At 54.8% G+C, this 21,417-nt stretch overlaps 1 protein-coding gene across 8 annotated transcripts in view; it reads right to left on the bottom strand.

The window, feature by feature from the left end:
• ZMYND11 (zinc finger MYND-type containing 11) overlaps positions 1 to 21,417 on the bottom strand; it is a 112,479-nt gene that overhangs the window by 47,948 nt on the left and 43,114 nt on the right. For all 8 annotated transcript variants that reach the window (XM_059403965.1, XM_059403966.1, XM_059403963.1 and 5 more), the window contains exon 2: positions 16,793 to 16,927. In XM_059403965.1, coding sequence (XP_059259948.1) covers positions 16,793 to 16,908 — 116 coding nt within the window. In that variant the 5' untranslated portion in view covers positions 16,909 to 16,927. The remainder of the gene's footprint in view (positions 1 to 16,792; positions 16,928 to 21,417) is intronic.

Genomic DNA, 21,417 nt, shown 5'->3' with positions numbered 1-21,417 from the left:
TCTCCCTAGTACACAAGAACCGTCACAGCTCCACCACAAAAAGTGTGTTTTCTTTCTTTTTATTAAACTCAATAGCCAACACACACTACTTCCTCGGTTTTTGACGTAGTGTTCAAGGATTCATTAGTTGAGTACAACACCCAGGGCTCCTCCCATCATAGTGCCCATCACCGTGTCACCCCAGCCCCACGCCCCCCTGAAACCCTCAGTTTAGTTCCCGGAGTCCACCGTCCTTCATGCTTTGTCTCCCTCTCTGACTTCTTCCCACTGAGCTTTCCCAGGAGCAGGTCCACAAGTGCAGACGGAGCCGAGATGCCCTTCAGCAGACGAATGGGTAAAGACATAGTGGTCCGTGTACACCACGGAGAATGACTCCAGATGAACACCCACCATTGGCATCAACACAGATTGAACAAGAGAGGATTATGCTAAGGGTTTTTGTTTTCTGAATGAGAAGTTCCGGTTTAGGCAATTTAGACTAAAGAGTAAGTGATCCATATGCATTTAAAAGCTTTGTTAGAGGGACGCCTGGGTAGCTCAGTTGGTTAAGCCTTCGGCTCAGGTCATGATCCCAGCGTCCTGGCATCGAGTCCCACATCGGGCTCCTTGCTCGGCAGGGAGCCTGCTTCTCCCTCTGCCTCTGCCTGCCATTCTGTCTGCCTGTGCTCGCTCTCTCTCTCTCTGATAAATAAATAAAATCTTTAAAAAACAAAAACAAAAACAACAACAACAAAAAAGCTTTGTTAGAGCCCCTGGGTGGCTCAGGTCATGATCCCAGGGGACCCGGGGTGGAGCCCCGCATCAGGCTCCCTGCTCCGTGGGGAGCCTCTGCCCCTCTCCCTACTTGCGCTCTGTCTCTAATAAATAAATAAAACCTTTGACAAAGAAAAAAACAAAAAGGGGAGCTTTGGCTAGGGACACCTGGGTGGCTCACTTGGTTTAAATAAATACATCAATCTTTAAAGAGAGAGAGGTCGAGAGCATGAGTGGGGGAGGAAGCAGAGAAGCAGACGACCCACTGAGCACAGAGCCAGAAGTGGGGCTCGATCCCAGGACCCTGAGGCTCCTACAACCCTGAGATCAAGTCCCGAGCCAAAAATCAAGTGGGACACTTAACTGACAGAGCCATACAGGCACCTAACAAACTATTCTAGCTACTGCTTTGTATAAAAGTGGCATTCAAGAGATGACTGCTGGATATATAAATGAGTAACAGAGAATTTCAACTTCATCTTTTAGATTTTTTATTTTAAACTAATTCTAGGGCCACCTGGGTGGCTCCGTCATTGGGCATCTGCCTTTGGCTCAGGTCATGATCTCAGGACCCTGAGATGTTGACCCAAGTGACAGGTGGTGGCCACTTGACTGACTGCCGCGCCGGCCCCAGCCCACTGGCACTTTAAGCCACAGACCTTATTCCGGGTCACGCGTGTTCCTACTGTTCTTTTTTCTGTCCAGGGACCAAATTCAGGACGTCTCAATATAGGATTTTATGAGCTTAAAAAGCATCCGGAGTTGAAACATGTTATCATAAACAATATTCTAAGAAGGAAGAGGAATGAGTATGGACTCGCTCTGCCCACGGAGAGTGTCAGCAAACCCTGCACTGGAGCAGGGTCAGCGCGAGGTCAGCACTGGATCTTATCACTGCGGACAGCGCCAGCGATTCACAACAACCAGGCTGGACAGAAACACTCAAGTGAAAGAACAGTACAAAAGATCAGAATATCTGGAAACGGGTCCCACCACACAAAGATCTCAGCAGGAAAATGTAACAATGTTCACCAGCGACAGTAGAATAACTAAACGGCAATCAGGATAAAAACAACCCAAATGCGCATCGTAGATTCCGGATACGTTGCAAAAGAATGAGCCGGAAGCGTTCTTCCTCTGTGACGGAGGAAATGCGGGAAAGACAGCTTAAACACCCAAATCAGGACTGCAGAGCCCAAGAGAAAAGGTGAGGAGGAACCAAGGAGTCAGCAGCATGATGCGGGAAGCACGACAGGTCACGACGTCCTCCGGGGTGGGGTCAGCGCGGCACAGCCGGAGCTCAGCCAGCAGCGCGAGGCTGGGGGCAGTGCTCACGGAGACAGAGATCACTAGGATGCCGGCGAAAGTCCGCAAACGCGCTCGTCAGGGAAGGCCGAGACACGAACATTCTCACCTCCTCTTCTGGAAAGACAGAAAGAAGTCCGAGTGCCGAGGGAGGCGGGGCCGCGCCCGCTTCCTCACGAGCCAGCCGCGTCCGTCCCTCGGACCCGCCGCAGACCCGCGTGTCCGGAGTCAGTTACTTGGAGTCTGCAGAGCTGACCTTCACGACCACCAAGGACCCCAGCCCAGGGCTCCTTCCTCAGCCGATCAGGCAGCGTTACTCCGTGTGCAAACCCCTACGGCAGTAAAGCGGGGTAAGGTCGCGCCAGGCCTCCGCCGTCTCACGTGCTGCTGACCCACCACAGGGACGCGTCTTCAGCAAACGAGGAGGCGGAGCGAGAGCCGGGTTTGCACGGGCAGTGGCCCGACGTAGCACTAACCACGACGCAGTACGTAAATGTCTGATACTTAAATGTCCTACCCCGCTTCTCTGGGCTGGGTCAGTGAGTCCTACTCGCCCCCATCCTGCCCACTCCCCTTCCTGGAGTCTGCCCCGAAGGTCTCCTCCAGGGCATGACTCCCAGCTGCTGCCCTGCCTCGGCACCCAGCAGCGGCAGGGCCCAGCGCGGCGCGTCCCCCGACCCAACCGTGCGAGTCCCGAGACAAAAACACAAATGCAGCTGAGTGGTAAGAAGCCGCGACCTACCGAACGTTCTTTCAAAGAAATCTCACAAGTGATAATTTCCTAAGCGGTTCTCTACCTTTAGTCCTTCTAATAATGCCTCGGTACCAGCGAGCGCACCACAGCGCTGCAGATGCCACACCCGGGAAAGCCCCGGCATCCCGCCCGGGCTGTGGCTCACTCTGAGCCGCCACCAAGCCCTGATGCGTCCTTGGCCGGAAGCAGACACGCCGAGCAGCTCCACAGAGTCGCAGCATCCAGGGGCCTTTCTCTGGAATGAAACTGAACAAACCTGAGTGTGCCCTGGGCGACCTGGATCCCGCGGGTCGCAGCCTGCAGCAGCGCGAACCCGGGGAAGGCGCGGCCGGCACTCTCGGGCGTCTCCCACCGGGGAAGTCTGAGCACGGTCGCTGCTGAGGGACAGTCCACCCACCAAGAGGGGCCGAGGTGTCCGACCGTGTCCGCGGTGGGGAGTTCCTGGGGGACGCGATGTCACACAGCCTCGCTGGCCCGGCGTCCGGGGAACAGCACGGAACTAGAGGACGCCGGGGCCACGCAGAGCCCCAGTTCTTCCTCGCACAGACCCCGGGGCACAGCCGCGGGAGACATGCCCGAGGCGGGCATCTGCTCGCTTGGCAGGCCGAGGCCTGGGCACCGGCCCCTCCACGTCCGCCCGCGGGCTTGGCGGCCGACGGAGCTCTTCCCGCACCGCAGGCCCCACCGCGGCTCGGCGGAGAAAAGGCACAGGACGACGTGCCGGCATGTCCGCCTCCTCTCCTGATTCCCGCTGCTTGACCATAACTACAGAGTCTTAATTTCCTTCATTTCTGAGCTAAAATAATGGACAGTGTTCTCTGACAGATTCACTCTGAAGGTTTGGGGGGATTAACTAACAACCTCCCCCTCGAAAACAACTCTTTCCACTAACTCTAAAGGCATTAAAAGGCTTTTCATTCCAGGAAACCGAAGTTTCCACTTTCATTCCCCCAAACCGCGCGAGCGAGCCATCAATCACGACGTTCCTTGGGCCACGACTTTCATGAAAATCAGTGAAGTGACAGCTCGAGTGGTTTCACGGTTAGGAAACTTAAGAAACACCAGGCGCATCTCACCTGGAAGAAAGACCTTCCCTGTGGCCCACGTGCCGATGCGCTCTCGTCCCCCCGGGCGGCACACGCGGAGCTCGGCCACGGCGCTTGGGCCTCCCCCACACGGCGTTCGCAGCATCCCCGGCCGCGCCAGCCCCGGCGGGAGCCGCCGTCCAGGGGAAGACTCGAGCTGCCCTCTGGCTCGCCCTTCGACCCAACCACCACCGCTTCGTTAAAACCACGTCCCAGGCCTCAGCCTCACCACGCGACCCAGGACCAGACTCTGCCCCCCAGCGTGAGCTCTGCGACACAGGACAGCGCCGGCAGCCGATCTCTGTCTGGGGATCGTACTGTGAGAGACCTGAGCAGCAGAACCCCACGGACACCACACGCTGAGGCCGCCCAGTCCGTGACACTCCTTCCCGACGAGCCGCGGGGCTTCCCGCACGAGCGTCCTCTGGCAGCTTCGCTCCGGCTCCGCTCCTCGTCCTGACCCTCCCGTGTCTCCCCCGCGCTCCTCCCTCTCCCACAGGGACCGGATGCACGACGCCCTCTGCTCACACCATTTCTAACCGTCCCCCAAATCCCCGTGGAACCAGCGGGGCTCTGACACAACACACGAAATGCATCTGACACATGTGCGCGAAGACGATGTGCGCACACCCGAGAACCCGCCCGCCACCCACCGTCCCTTGGCCTCACGCGCTCGCCAGCGCGACTGCCCCCGGGGCCGGAGCTCCACACTCCGGCTCGGGCCCAGATCCACACCGCCTCTGGCCACACAGGAGAGCACAGGCAACGTCTACCCTAACAGCCCCAAATGGAAGTCACCCCGGTGCCCTTCAGCAGGGGAACGGCCTCTCAAACGGCCGTGTGTCCACCCACTGCCAAGATGCACGGCAAGTGAATCCCAACCCATGTGGACCAGGAAATGTCAACCGTGGGAAGAATGGACTGTAGGGGGGCGCCTGGGTGGCTCAGTGGGTGCAGCCTCTGCTTTCGGCTCAGGTCATGGTCTCAGGGTCCTGGGATCGGGCCCCACATCTGCTCTCTGCTCAGCAGGGAGCCTGCTTCCTCCTCTCTCTCTCTGCCTGCCTCTCTGCCTACTTGTGATCTCTCTCTGTCAAATAAATAAAATCTTTAAAAAAAGAAAAAAAAAGAACGGACTGTAGAGTTCCACTTCCATAAAACTCTGGAACCAGCAAAGCTAGTCAGCCCGGTGAAAAGCAGATCAGTGTTTGTGGCTGGGGCACGGCAATGACCACCAAGGGGCACGAGGAACTCCGGGGGTGATGACACCTTTTTGTATCTTCATGAAGATGGAGGCTGCTGGGGCACCTGGGGGCTACGTCACTGAAGCGTCCGACTCTTGACTTTGGCTCAGGTCATGACTTCAGGGCTGTGAGAGACTGAGCCCTGCATCGGGCTCCGCACTGGGTGTGGAGTGTGCTTACGACTCTCTCTCTCCCCGTCGGCAACCCCCAATCCCACTCCCAAAAGAAAAGAAGGAAGGACTGCGGGACGGACTTCCTGGAGGAGGCGGCTGGTTACTCGAGGGCCGACCCTGCAACCCGTGCACGTCCGTCCGACATGTCACGCGCTCCGTGGCTGGCAGCCACCTGCAGGCTCGCACCGCTCAGCCGGTGAACCGCTCAGCCGGTGACCGAGCGCTCACCAGGGTCCTTCCCGGTCTTGGGTTCTAGGCGTTCACGGACTCACAAAACTGAAAACAACCCACGTAAGAACACCATGAGCCGTGTGACCTCACTGACGAGCAAAGAAACATAAACTAAGACACGAGTGACAACATGTGTGCAAATGAGCAGCCCCGGTACCAGCGGTCCCGTGGGGGTGCAACCCCCGAGTGCGGCTACCACACAGGCGTCCCCGCGAGAGCTCAGCCCAGTCAGTACCCGCATATCCTGCAGTCGGGGACGAACCCTTTCCCGGACTCATATGCCAACAACCCCTCCGTCCGCACTGGTGGCCGTCTGCGGCAGAGGGACGCCCCGGACAGCCCGAGTGTCCATTGGGAAACGATCCTTCTGAGCAGGGAGACACTTGTGAGGAGACGACGGAACACACCGGAAACCCGCACGCGCCCGGTGATCCGGGAACGAAGCAGCAGCACAAGGACAAAGCGCGGGGGGTCCCGACAGTGGGCGCACCGGGAGGAGGCGCACGGGGTGACACGCCGAGGCGCTCAGCCCAGGCCTCGCACGGAGCGTGTCTCTGACCGCGGTTCCCGCGCCGACTGCCTCCAAGCTCCCAGCTCGCGTCGGCATCGCCACACGTGTCCCGGGAACAGCAGCCTTGCAGGACTTGGACGGACGACGGACGCAGGGCTGAGACACGCAGCGGAAGGCCTAACCACCCCACTCTCTGTGTGTCCAAGGGCACGTCGGTAGAGTCAGCAGCGCCAACACCTGCGGTTGTCTGAAGACGAATAATGAATGAACACGACATAACCGTACGGCACCTGTCACCATGCTCACCCCTCCTCCCTCCCAAGCCGCAGGACCAAGGTCCCAGCACCGGCACAACCATTGCCAGTAGTGACTCACGGTGACCATGCAACAACAGTCACCACTAAACAACGCTGAGGAAAAATGACCAGAAAGAAATCAAATCCGGACAGAGAAATTACAGGTGATGAATCTGCAGCGTTCTTTTTTCCAAGCGTCCTGCTCTCCGACTGCACAACTTAGAGTAAGACATTTTAACAACGCTGGCCGGTGCAGGGGCGGCTCAGCACACACGCTTCACCAGCCAAGGGCGATAGGCCACTCTGACAGAGCGACAAGCACATCTGGGCAGCACATCGGACAGAATCATGCTCCCGTCACGGAACACTCAACACGGCGGGTACCGGAGGAAACTGCCTCCCACGGCAAGGGTCAGACCCAGCAAGCGCACGGACCCCACGGTCAGCTCTACGGGCTGCGAGCTTCTGCTCTATGGTCGGGACGCGACCAGGATGCCCACTGCCAACACTCCTAGAAACACGCCGCTGCACCTCCTCGACGGAGCACTGACGTGACAAAAGGACAGAAGCATCCCACTTGGAGACAAAGAATGAAATGACGCCTGCAGACATGATTATCTCGCAGGGAGAAAACTCTAAAGAATCCACCAAAAAGCAGCTGTAACTAATGGCCGAATTCAGCAGCGTAGCAGGATGTGAAGTCATACAACCAGCCGTATTTCTAACAGGAACAATGGGCCATTTCAAAAGGAAACTATGAAAACAATTATTTAAAATCACTCAAAGAATAAAATACGTAGGAATAAAGGTGACCACGGAGGGGGAAGCCTGTACAACTCCAGACACGGACAAATGGAAACCCGCCCGCGTGCGTGGGCCGGAGGACGTCCTACTGCTACGACGTCACGGGACCAACGCCATCCACACTCCAGTGCCCTCCCCATCAGAAGCACAACAATACGGCTTTCAGATGCAGAAAACCCATCCCGAAAGTTGCGTGGACTGTCCACGGACCCAAAGAGCCAAAATGACCCCGAAGAAGAACCGGGAAGACTCACACTTCCTCCTCCCAAACCGACCGCATAAAACTGCAGTAAGCAAACCGCATGCTGTTGGCACAGAGACAGACAGACGAGGGGAGGTGGACAGACAGCCCAGAAAGAAACCCTCACGGGACAGCGGAAGGACTGCTGACAAGGACGCCGAGACCCCTCAACGGGGAGCCCACAGCGTCTTCACCAGACTCAGCTGGGAAAACTGCCCGTCCACAGGCGGGAGTCGGGGGCGGCCAGACCCCGACCCAAGCGCACACACCGATTAATTCAAAACGGATCAAAGACCTCGACGTAAGGCCCCAAACGATGAAACGCTGGAAGAGACGCAGGCCAGAAGCTTCGGGACACTGGGTCTGACAATGGTTTCTTGGATGTGACCAGAGGCACGGGCCACCAAAGGAAAAACAAAGTGGACTTCACCGAACTTCTGAAATGCTGCACATCAGGAGACGCTGTCTACAGAGCAGAAAAGTACCTGCAAATCGTGCATCTGGTAATATCCAGAATAAAGTCCAGTTACTATCCGGTTAATGTCCAGAATACAAGCAGAGCTTCTGATACTAACCGCCAACCCGACTCCAAAAACAGGCAAAGCAGCTGAACAGCCACGTCCCCAAAGATAGGAGAGTGGCCGATAAGCCCGTGAGAAGATGCTCGACGTCCCTCACCTCCAGGGAAACGCACGTCAAGGCCACAACCAGGTGCCACCTCACACCTGTCCGGGCGGCTAGACCCCGACAGACGGGAAATGACAGGTGTCAGCGAGGGGCAGAGGAAGGGGAACCCCGTGCGCTGTGGGCAGGAAAGCAAACTGGGGCCACCGGTGTGGAGGCCAGGATGGAGGGTCTCCCACAAAACTCAGAATTACCGAAGACCCCCCAACCACCCCACTTCTGCCTCTGACCCCCGAACGACGGAAAGCAGGGTCTCGGAGCTCTGTCCATACAGGCTCATACCAGCGTCAGCCCCAACAGCAAGCGCACAGGAGCAAGCCCAGGATCGCGGCTGGGCGTGCGGGTCACAAGCTGCGGGGTGACCCCCATCCTGAAGGACAGAAGTCTCCCTAGGGCCACAGCAGGGACGAACCTTGAGGACATCGTGCTGAGTGAGATGGCCGCTGCTGGAAGACAGACAGGACACGAGTCCCCTCTGAGAGGGACTCAGACTTGTCACAAAGGCGGAGCGAACGGCGGGTGCCGGGGGCGGACGGGATGGGGATCCAGGGGTCAGCGGGTGCGGAGACTCCGTTTCACATGCCAACGTGAGTCATGGGACAGTGGGGACAGCCGCACCGCGCAGCGGATGTATTTCACGCCGCTGAACTAGACTTCACAACGGTTACACGGCGTGTTTCACCACAGATGATCGACCACTAGGTGTTTACAGACGGGCACACAGAGTTTTTAAAGTATTTCACTGAGCAAAAACTTCAACAGCTAAAGAACACCTTTATAGGTCCTTCATCAAGGAAATGTATTTGAACACTTGGAATAGACTCTGAAGATACAGGCTGTTCCTAAACTTAGCCAGGAACGAGTAACCTGCGTGCGAAGGGGCGGTCGCACGTGATGTGGAAGCACAGGTACAGGACAGTGAATGAAAGTCTCCAACACGTGCAAGGAAACACGTCTGTCAAACACCAGAAGTTAAGAGCGAACGATCAGAGCCTGGACCACAGCATCAGAGAGATCAACACTGGTGTTTGCGTCTGCCACTGACCACCTCTGCACCTTCAGGCAAGGTCCCCCCCGCCGGACGGCCACCGTCCTCAGCCACATGAGGAGAATGACCACAGACCTCCTGGAGTTGGGAGAATTCACCGAGACACAGCACAGGGCTTGTCCAGATTAGCCGCAGCCGTCAGTTCTGAGCCTGACTGAAACTGCCAACGGATCCACTGAGTATGTGTCACCATTGGGAAACCAGCCCCTGCCTCCTCGTCCCAGCGGCGCCTCACACGGTCCAGAGGAATACGCGCCTCACCACAAGGTGCTCACAATCCGCAAAGGAAGCAGAAATGGTTTCAGGGACGAGAGCCTCTAACAAGTCATGCGGGTGCATTTCGTACACATCACCGTGTGCAGGTACGTACCTCACAGGACAGAACGCAGGGGTCGAATCTTAAAAGGGTATATTTTTGGGGCGCCTGGGTGACTCAGTGGGTTAAGCCTCTGCCTTCGGCTCAGGTCATGATCTCAAGGTCGTGGGATCGAGCCCCACATCGGGCTCTCTGCTCAGCCGGGAGCCTGCTTCCCTCCACCCCCTGCCTGCCTCTCTGCCGACTTTTGCGCTCTGTCAGATAAATAAATAAATAAATATCTTCCTAAAAAAAAAAAAAAGGTAGATTTTTACCTACTAATGAAGGAAAAATACAAAATAATCAAAACAAGAGCGTGCTCTGACCAAAGAGACCAGCGTCGTCAGACGGACGTCGGAGCGGGGAGCTGCCAGGTGTGAACGGAGGCCACTCGGGGTCCCTGCGAGGAAGCGCTCACAGACGCCCCGTGCAGGGCTGGTGCACAATGGGAATAACAGAGTCTTAAAGAATACAGGGAGGGACGCCTGGGTCACTCAGTCAGCCCAGCGTCTACCTTGGGCCCAGGTCAGGATCTCGGGGTCCTGAGGCCAGTCCTGCACCGGCCCCGCTCAGCAAAGACCCCGCTTCTCCCCCGTCACTCCCCTGCTCACGTTCATTCTCTCAGCCTCTCTCTGACATATAAATAAAATCTTAGAAAAAAAAAAAAAAAGAACGAGACCTATAATCTAGAAAATACCAAAGAAGGGTAAGGCTTACATTCCCTTGAAGGGGTTAGAACGACCTCCTCGGGACGTGCCTTCAAGAGGGGTCTGTCTGGCAGATGAGTCCGGGGCTCAGCATCCCAGGCAGAGTGAGGACAGCCACGCCTCGGGGGCCCCAGGACACAGCACACTGGGTGGGAAGTGGCAGGCTCAGCGAGTAATACCTCGGGTGGGAATTCAGGCTTTGTGAGCAACAGAGAAAGCTCTCCGTCAGGCAGATTTGACAAGATGGTGTTCTGGAAAAACACCTGATACCATTGATGGGGAACAACAGAGACCGCACATGTGGGCGGCCGGAAGCCCAGACAGGACCACGCTGCTGGTGCGGACAGGGAACGAGGGGGGCTCGGACTCCGGCCAGACGAGGGAGGAGCAGCCCCCCAGACCCCAAGGAGGCCTGTTCCATCTCCGGGGGAGTGAAAAGCACGGTCTTTACCTCACTACTTCCACAGTCCACACGCACTCAATATCGCCCTCTGGGTCCAGGATAAAAACCTCAGGGTTAGCCTCGGAGGCCCTCCCCGTGGGGCTCCCTGTTTTCTTCCTGAAGACCCCTTCAGGCCCTCTGCGCTGACCAGAATCCCACCCGCCCTCCCCGGCCCAACTAGCGCAGGCCTTCCCCGGCTTCCTGACGTCCAGCAACCCCTTGACCGCGGCCGGGAGTGTATCCATCGGCACAGACCAACACGGGGGCGGAACCCCAGGCCGTCTGTGACACCTCTCCTATTGCTCCATCACACTCGCTCACTCCCATGGTTACGCTTCTCTGTGCCTTGTCCGTACGTCTCCTTCGCAGAGCTGCAGAGCAACGTCAAACGTGAACTCAGCTGTTACGGTTGTTCAGAACCCGCTACTCCGGCAAGGCTGCCGTTACGTACAGTGAAGTTAGTGTGAACAGGGGGAAGTGCGTCTGCCAATCTGCCGCCTCGGAAGAATCGTAGGAAAGAATAAATCATCACAGACTGAAATGGATCCACAGTTGGTAACTTTGTGAAGAATTCTTGGGATTGTATCCACAGCATAATCTTAACTGCTGGTTTTTTAAAATAACTTGTTTCCAAAGACGCAGCAGGCAGCGGCCAACCCTCTTCTCCGGCAAAGCCCGTAAGGGAGTGGAATCCACAGAGGGCTCGGACAGCGCACGCGCTAAGACCAAATGACACACAGGTCGGCATGGCCCCTTGTAAGCAGCACACACAAATTTGGGAAGCACTCTTTATTTTTGTGTTGTCTGCCAAAAAAGGAAAGAAAATGACCCAGAGACAAAGCAAAATGGTAACTTCACAGTTCTAGGTGTTTCACGGAGTAGATTCTCGACAAGTCAGCACAGAGATGGAGCGCGCCTCCTGGAACCTGGGACATCGGCTGCACACGGACGGCTCCCAGTGCGAGCGTACCCCTGTCCGTAGTGACGGGCAGCACTCCAGGAGGACGCGGTCACTGCAAACATATCACAAGAGGTCGGAGGACACAGTTATACCCGGGGTGTGACCCTAGAGTAAGCGATACAGGTCATTAATGGATGCCCTGATCTGAAACTCTGACTGGAATGGAAGAGTCCTCCGGCCCCACGTCAGCCTAATCACACGAGCCAAGCACATCACTCCAGAAACACAGGGTCACAGGGATCCGAGACAGCAAGAAAACAGAAAGGGTCACTCGCCCTGTCCAGCTGGCACAGAACTGCCAGACCTCTTGCAACGGCACAAACTAGCCCGTGACACTGGCAGACGTGAACATAAAATCCACACCTGCTTCAACAGAAGGCACTTCTGCCGTGACTACTACTGAGAAACTTCATGAAGCGCTAATGCTGCCTTATAGTTCTCCTAGTGAGACGTGACTATGTGTGGGTTTAAGACGGAACAGAAGTGACATATAGGACTTATTTTATGGAATATTAAAATACAGGTGACTGTAAATGACATAATGAATAATACAGGAACTCTTAGGGGTTGAAAGTTTAAATTTCATTTGTTACTGATTTTGCTGTCATAAATATATTTTTTAAAGATTTTACTCATTTGAGAGAGAGCGCACAAGCAAGGGGAGGGGCGGAGGGAGAGAGGGAAGCAGGCTCCCCGCCGAGCAGGGTCCCTGTGGGGCTTGAGCCCAGGACGCCGGGGTCATGCACGGCCTGAGCTGAAGGCAGAGGCTTCACCAACTGAGCCACCCGGGTGTCCCTGCCTATGATTCTTAATCTTTGTTCCTTGACTTAAAAACTGTAAAACAGGAGCTAACATCATGATCTTAAACATAAAAATGTTATAAATATTTGTTTTATATAAAATCTTGCCTGTGCTTACCTTAATCTCAAATGACGCCTGTATTTTTTAAGATAAAATGACTTGTTGGTTTCAATTTTATGATGATTAAGCATCACAAACCATACTTCAATGTCTAAAAATGTAAAATGTTTTTACTAAGATACCAAAATTTATTTGTGTCTGTTTAGCTCTCAGACGAGGACTATGGAATTTTACATAATCATCAACTGCCAGTTTATAAACACACACCTTTAAATGAGAGGGACAGCCTGACCAGTCACTGAAAACCAAACTTAATGCCATACATATATTTGGACTTCAGACTGACTCCTCCGGTGAAAGCACTTTCCACCCCAAATAACAGAACCCACCAAAGAAGTTTCTGCTAGCTATACTTCCTGAACTGAGCAAAACTCTGCTCTAAAACCAGGGAGAGACTTAACAGAAACTGGTGAAAAATGCACAGGCCTCTTTCCTGGGGCACGTGGCGACCACAAGAGGCCCGCAGACGGCTCACAGAACACAAACACGCCGAAGAAAGACAACAGTCGAGCTAAGGACTTTTGTCCAAACTGACGCAGTCACCAGGCTGCAACCACCGTGAGGAACCGGCGGGAACCCGAAGATCAGGTCCCACCGAGTCTTGACCACGGATCTCCCAGACGGTGCAGCCTCTTGGGACGCCGGCGTGGAGGCTACTCGAAACACTACAGCAGAACGACCACACGATCCGCAATCCCGCTTCTGGGTGTTTACCCGGAAGAAGTGAAATCGCTATTTGAGAAAGCCATCGACGCCCCTCCCCGCGCGGGCAGCCCTCTCCACCGCGGCCACAGCCCGTCGGCAGAGGCGTGCGGGAGGACGACGTGGGGCACACACGCGGCGAAGACCCAGCCGTGAGAAAGGAAATCGCACGTCTGGGCCAGCGTGACCGCCCCCGAGGGCACTGCGCTGAGCGGAGGCGGTCAGACGGCAGCACCCTACCTTGAACCCTCTCTCACGTGTCAGCTACAAAGACCGAGCCCCAGACTCGCAGGACAGGTTGGTGGCGACCAGCGGCGGGAGAAACGGGGAAGGTACAAACTTTCAGTTAGAAGAGAAATTCGTCCCGGGCACGTCGGATTCCGCGCGCCGACTCCTGTTCCTAACGACGGACGCGTGTCTGACGGGTGCTGACAGATGAGGCCCCGAAGCTCTCACCACAGGAAACAAAATGTGTGGGGACAGAGCTGCCCGGACAGAACGAGCGGTCGGTTCGCAGTGGGGACAAGCACAGAATCACGATGCCATGCCCGGCATAAGCACCACATCGTACGTCATCTGTATCTCAGTAAAACTGGGGGAAGGAATGTAAACTAGACATCGACAGAGAATGCACTCCGGGCCCCAAGAGAAGGGCTCCTTGGGACCACGGGACACACACCGACCGCAGCGGGAACCGCCGCTCGCCGCGAGAAGACCGCGCCAGGCCACGGCCCCCGCCCCCCTCGGCCGGTTAGACTCGCTCCGGCCGTGTGAGAACCGGGACGACACCTACACCACTTCCAGGAAACACAGGACGGGTCACAGCGTTGGTGTCATTTCTCTCCAGCCGCTCGGTCAGTGATGTTGGACACAACAACTGAGTAACTACGATTCTTGACCTCCTCACTGTGTAAGGAAAGAAATAAAGATTTTTGGTAGAAGAGTTAGAGAAAATCCAGTAGCTACAAATTCCAACAAAAATAAAAGTGCGCGTTCATAGGTGTTTTCTTCTCGGACGCCGTATCTGCTCTCTGCCCAGGAGAACGCCAGGAAGGACGAAGCCGTGCGCACGCGCGGGCCAGACAAGCTTCTGAGACTCAATTTCTGTGTGACGGAAACCAGAGCCCCTTGGAGAAATCAAAGGTTCTAGGTCTGGGGTGGGCTGCAACAGAGGTGAGCCTGAAAAATCCCGTGAGTGAGAAAGCAGAACCCCACTTCAGGAGTCCACATGGAGAGGCTCCAACGGTGAAGAGTGTAAGTCAGGATTTTGTCAGAAACGGACAGATGTATATCCAAAGTACTGAAATGCCTGAATTCCAAATGACATTAAAGAAACTAACTGGTTACCGTTAGACGATGCTCTTTTAAAAACTGGCACAAAGGGAAAGGGTCTGTTACTGTACCTTCGGATGTGCACACACCAGAGAACTGCCCAAGAGCACGTGACGGCAAATCTGGGTCCTCAGAGAAGCATTCCAGTTTACGACAGAAAGATGAACTGAGATGACCACAATCCGGCAATCCTTAATGAAGTACTGGCACGGCTGGTACACATCGAGGCTACCAAGCTGCCCACACCAGGAACCCGCATCACAGCCTCTCGGTCCGAGGACAGGGCACCTGGGACCGCATCTCGCCCCACCCAAGTCCCGAGGGCAACATCCACTCCCATGAAATGCAGAGGAACAGATACACCGCCAGATGCCACGAGCCAGAGCCGACGACCGCGCGTCTTCAATCAATAAAGTGCAAAGCAAACCACCACGAGGATGAGTGAGAAGCTCTAGCCTGAAGGAGCCTCAAAGGCACTTTTGAGAGAAACAAACCAAGCAGAGCTTGAACATCACACAGAAGTGACTGCCGTGTTCAGGGTCTGCCAGGCTTCCCAACAGGGTAGAGGGCAGGTGTGCTGGAAGCCGCGGAGCCTTCATTCTCACCAGGCGCGGTAGAGAAGGGGTCCTGGAGAGCACACGTGCCTCCCCTACTGCAGCTGCGCCAACAGGAGCGTCACACGTGTGTAACGATGCGATGACGATGATGCTCAGGCTCGGCTATAACGGAGCAGAGCGTCTCGGTCTAAGTTAACCAAAGACTTGGGAAGAATTCACCTGTTCAGAATACAGACCAGACTCCTGGCTGCCCATCGTGGGGGGAGCACTCCTCCCAACCTGCTCCGGCCCAGTGACAAGGACACCAGCGTGGCCCAGACCAGCTGGCTCTGCACACAGCCCCTCCTGGGGCCGATGGCGACGCGGGGAACTGAGGACAGGCAGGCTGGGACCACGTATGGACGCCGTGGCGGGCGCCCAGAACGGGCAGGAGCGGCACTCGGGAAGGGAGAGATCCTGGCCGTCACTCCTGCCAACACTTACCCTCTGGTTTTCTTAATTCCTTTTCGTCTCTAGACAACACTGGTAAGACATTAATTTTCTGGTGGGTGAATACATTTCTTCCTGCCACCTTAAGATCTACGGACCCTCAGGCATGGAGAAAAGCCCGGCTCGGTGGCTGAGCCTGTGCTGACGAAGAGGGGACAGGATACCCGTGGGCGTGGGCTCCCACTGACAGACGTCTGTGCACACGCAGCCCCGGCGAGGACCGGCGAGCGCCCTGGGCAGGGAGCTCCACAGCGCTGGGAGCGGGAGACACACTGCCCTGTTTCGGTCAGTGACCCTAAGTTAAACATGAAATCCAACGAGCAGCATCTGACCTCCACATTCTTCCACAAGTAAGTTTAATATACACAAACCGTGGCTTATTTTAAAGAAAACTGCAGCCACAGAAAAATACTGACAGCTTCTTGTTCTTGAAGTTTGGAAGAAATGTTTTCAGGCCGGTATGACCTCACTATGACTTGTATTTGTAACATATCCTCACGTTACTTGCTTTCCATAAAAACATGTTAATGTGACTTATCATGTGCTCCTTATTTTACTCCTACTGTCCCTAAGTGCTTCGTATCTCCCTTCTGTCAGCCTGCAGGGCAGGAGGGGTACACGGGGAGCTTGAGTGCCTACAGGGTCGATACAGACTCGGAGCTGCACACAGCAACCCCCTCCTCCGGTCCGGCCCCGTGTGAGCAGCCTTTACGATCTTTAGCAGAATGCAGGTCAGAGACAAAAATACGTGTTACTTATTAAGAAGGACAAAATAAGCATTTCATTAAAGGGGCTCATAAATCACCTGTTTCCTATTTTTATAGGCAGCATCTAAGGAAGCTGTACAAAGCAGAAAGACATTCCATCTAAATTACCAAAAAGTATCATGCAAACATTTATGAAGAGATGAATCTAGCTTTATTCCCTTAAGAATACTCAGAGGAACAAATGCAAAGCCTTTTTAATAAAAAACCTTTAATTATTAAAAAGATACGATAAACCGTACACACTGGTATTTATTAAACATCTGAACACAAGCTGCCTATCTGTGTCTCTGTTTTTCTGACAAGAGCATACAAGGCAAAAAGTGCCATTTTGTCACGTGTTGATGAGCATAATAAAATACGTTATTTTGGCACTTTCCCCCAAAAAAGTCTTATAGGAAACCTTACGAGGACATTTCTTCCTGAATGTACTTACTTTGTAATACGGTCAATGTTGGCGATCTGCTTCTGGTTCCGTATAATCTCAATGGCTGCCCAGAGGTGCTGGATGGCTTTTGTATCCGCCTGTCGCCTTTTTGTTAGACGTGCCATGACCTGTTCACTCCTGTGACTGCAGGACACGAGAACACAAGGGGAAAGAAAGCAAGGGTTACAAGACGAACCACCTTCGGTGCACGTAGAAGACCCGGCCCTCCTGAGCGCGGGTCGGTGCTGACGCAGGACAGTGCGTCCAACTTCGGTTTCTACCGTCTACGTTACCACCTACTTTGTAAAAATTGTCATTCACTTGATGCCACTTTAAGGCCAAAGAGTTAAAAACATCTTCCCAAGAAGGACAAGTGGTCACCCCACACCAACGAATCAAAAATCGTGTACATTTCCGTTTCATTCCAAAGCCAAAACCGAACGCAGAACCTCACGTCCGACTCTAGCTGTGTGTGGCTGCAATCCGACAGCCACTAGGAATGGAGCTCCACGTCCCACATCTCGGGTTCCCAGTTTGACTCCACATTGGGGATCTCAAGGTTATGGAGACATACTGACAAATGCAAACAACATTCTTTTTCTTTCCAAATAACGAGACTCTGTTTCTGACCGAGGCATGAAAGGCCGGGAGCTGGGGACCCAGAGGAGGACGTGGGGCCACATCACCGGAAACATTCCCGGGCTCGGGCTGGGGCAGCTGCTCTTTCCAGCACGTGGAACCAGTATCGCTATTTTGTTCAAATTTCAATATTCTGAGCGACACGAGGAGAAGAGCCACCAGCTGCGTCAAGTCTACGAGGGCCGCGGCTGCCTCCTGGGTGGGGGTGGGCCGTGCTGCCGCAGAGGCTCCCGCGCACGGGGACCCCCCCACCGGGCACAGAGGGACTGTCCTTGCACACTGAGGCACCCGGTCCCTCACTGACAGGCACGTGTGGACAGCCCTTGGGCGGGAGAGGAACCCCAAACCTCCCTGACCTGCCCCTTCCTATGTTTCAGAGCAGGAGAATGAGTGAAGGAAACTCATTCTTGCACCTCCTGGGTCCCCGGACTGGCCGGCAGACCCTAGAAGTCTCCGCTTCCCGGTTCCCTGCACAGCCAAGTCCACGCTCACTCTCCCTTTGACAAACCCAGTGAAGCAGCAGCCGCCTCGGAGCTCAGCGAGAGGCTCTTCCCGTGAGCCCGGTCAGCCGGCAGCCGTGGAACAAGGCACCTCTCCGAGGAGCCGTCCTGGCAAGGCACCCTGAGCCCCTCGCGGGGCCGAAGCCCCCCCCCCCCCCGCGCTGCCCGTCCCAGGTGCAGCGTTTGCTCGGAGCGTGCGAGCAGACACACAGCCAGCACCCGAAGTCTGAGGAAGCTTAAGGACCATCAGCTGGGTTCGGTGCAGACTTGGACGCAGAACTAAACGTAGCAACTACAACGGAGCTGACGAACGTGTGGTCGGAAAGAAGCGACTTCCAAACGCAGAGACGCCCACTGTCGCGCACCTGCTCCGGAGCCACCGTCCGGGCGGCCGGACCTCGGGGAGAAGGTCAGGCCGGTCACGGAGTGACGTCTGACAGTGAAGGGCGGTAGTGCAAGTCACCAGGTTCTGCAGGACCCCCCTGGCCCCCCAAACCCCATGTCCACCACACTTCCGTTCTGACACACAGCGCGCGTCTGCTCCGGTTCCGGCACGGAGCTCCAGCTCGGAGGAGCTACACGTGGAAGCCCCGCGGTCCTCGCCGGACAGAGCCTAGCGCTGGCAGCGGAGTCTCACAGGCACGAGAACCCCCAACTGCATGGCAGGAAGGGGGCGAAGCCGCCCAAATGCGTCCCGGGGGAGTCCACACCCCGGGGACACCACTTCCTGCTTACGGAACACCGCAGAATGGGAAGCATATGGGGAAATTTAAGAGGAATGTCCTTAATTTCTTTAAAAGATACTTGGCTGTTTGAAGCCAAGATGCTCGCGTTCAGCAGGGCTATGATGCCTGGAACGGGCGGTCAGTGTCGCGCAGTGACCACGTCTCGGAGACGGGCCACTCAGCCTGTGCTAAGTACAGACGTGTACAATTAGTTTACTCAGAACTACAGAAAATATGTGAAAGCAAAGCGAACATTTTAAAACAATACCTAGAGAGTACATATGACTATTTATATAACAGAACCACCAAGAGAACAGGAAACGCGAAGGACAGAAACTCTAGAAATGACGTCACCAGCTGGCTAGAGATGGTTAAAATCAAGACTCAAGAAGTAAGTAATGCGAACTTCAGGAAAACAGATGTACGGTTAAAGCCAAAGACTTTTCAGATCTACCCGAATCTGAACCGTGTCCCCACAGACCCGTAAATCTAAGCGAGATGCTCGGGGGCCCAAAGGGCGCCTTTCAGAGAATGCAAGCCCAAGTAAGCGCAGCACGGCGAGGCCGGAGACGGGTTATAAAGCAACAAACCGAGCCTCACCATTAGGACAAGATCGCTTTAAAAAGCCACCACGGAGATGTCCCTTCTCACGAAATCTAAAACCATTCACTCACTGACACAGCTCGACATGCCTGTGACAGGCCAGACACTGTCCCAGGCTCCGGAGGACAGCGCCGGGCCGGTCAACATGAGTCCTTCCGCTGCCCGGTAAATACGAGTAATGCGCTTAGACATCAAAAGACAGCAATTTGGTGTTTATCCATAAAAAGAAAATCCTAGAAAATGAGTCCGTCAGATCCGTGGCACAGGCGGCCTCTGCGCCCAGGCCTTCGCGGACGCGCCAGCCCACGCCCTCCGCAGCTCTCCTGCCAGCGCGGACGCTGCTGCCACCCCGACCCCTCGCCGCACCCCAGTCGGCCCGAGACGCCCCTGCAGCCCGCGCTCGAGCGGTTCTCTGCCTCTCCCGGCTCCTCCTCCGACCGGCTCCCAACCACCCCGCAATGACCTGACTCTCGGATGTTCAAGCGGCCGCCGGCTTCCAGGCCTCTCAGGCGGCAGCACCCGGCGCGAACGGTTAGAAATCCCTCAGCAGACTCTGGCCCCTCATCTAGGAAGGGACGGGCCACATTCTTCCTTTCAAGGTGGCCTCGCGGTCAGGGACGCGTAAGCTGACACGAAGTGATGGGATTCAACATCCCAGCTGTCGTGTGAACAGTGAGGCCCCAGAGGCAGCCTTCGTTTGTGTTACAGCAAAGATTAAGACATTTTAAAAATAACAAAAACAAAAACTCTAAGACTTGGAGAGAGATTTAACTCGGTCCTCAAACTTTTTTTGGCTCCTTTAGGAAGAGGAGCTCCTTCAGGAAGTGATTCTCGAGTGAGTTATTGTTTAAAAACTGAAAACACAAAGCCAAAAAATTTCCACTGATTTTTCCACAATTTCTCTTACTGTGGCGAAGTACAATAGACGGCCGTCACCATCAAGTGTACAGTTCAGTGGCGTGAAATACATCCGCTCCGCTGTGCGGCTGTCCCCACGGTCCCTCCCCGTAGCTCACGTGGTCGTGTGACATGGAATCTCCGCACCCAGTGACCGCTGGGTCCCCATCCCAGCGCCCGCCGCTCCGCTCCGCCTTTGTGACAAATCAAAGTCCCTGTCACAGGGGGAAGCGCATAGTACTTGTCCTTCTGTGCCCTACACGTCTCCCCTAGCATGCCCTCAGGGTCCCCCACTGCATGGACTGTATCTGCCCAACGTCCATCTGCAACGGACACCAGGGTTGCTTCCGCATGTTGTTATCACCACGTGTATGCAAACCTGCCTTCGAATGCTCGCTTTCAGAAGCACGCAGAGGCAGTTACCATACGATCCCGCAGTTACAGGGCTTACTTTTTTTTTTTTTTTAAGATTTTATTTATTTGACAGACAGAGATCACAAGTAGGCAGAGAGGCAGGCAGAGAGAGAGGAGGAAGCAGGCTCCCCGCTGAGCAGAGAGCCCGATGCGGGGCTTGATCCCAGGACCCTGAGATCATGACCTGAGCCGAAGGCAGAGGCTTAACCCACTGAGCCCCCCGGGCGCGCCGACAGGGCTCACTTCTTAAAGACTTGCCGTCTCTTCCCACAGCAGGTGCCCCATTTTACCTTCCTGCCACTGGTGCACAAGGTTCTAATTTCTCCACGCTTTCATCAGTATTTGTGATTTTCCGGGATTTGACAGTAGCCATCCTGACGGGGGGTGAGCGGGTCCACGGAATCCTGGCCAGCCCGCAGGTGACACCGACACTGTCCACCCCTCCAAACCCAGACTTAACCCAAGCCCTCCACCTACGTATCTTCTTTCATATCCTGCAAACACTACAAACTGGAGGAAAAAATAAAAGAAATCAAATCAGGGAATTAAAAATTAAGCAAAATTAAACACTGCAATACTTGGAGGAAGTGATAAACATGACGGGAAGGAGATTAAAACAGTGGGAGGCAGAGAAGAAAGTGCCCGGGGGACCCCCCAGGAGGACACACGGCACCAAGCATGTTCTGGTGTCTCTGCTGGTGGGGGGTGGGCTCACGTTTTGTTTCATTATTATACCAACAAATAGGTTTTGTATATTTTGTAACTTCATCAAATATTACATGGAATTTAAAATTTAATCTCATTGTATAATATCATTTCTTTATAACTTAGGTTAAGTTGAAATTTTTCCAAATTC

This window comes from Mustela nigripes, chromosome 6 (assembly GCF_022355385.1).
Source record: "Mustela nigripes isolate SB6536 chromosome 6, MUSNIG.SB6536, whole genome shotgun sequence".
NCBI classification, from domain to species: Eukaryota; Metazoa; Chordata; class Mammalia; order Carnivora; family Mustelidae; genus Mustela; species Mustela nigripes.
The sequence above is the reverse complement of the archived record's forward strand: the minus strand, read 5'-3'. Positions and strand labels throughout refer to the sequence as shown.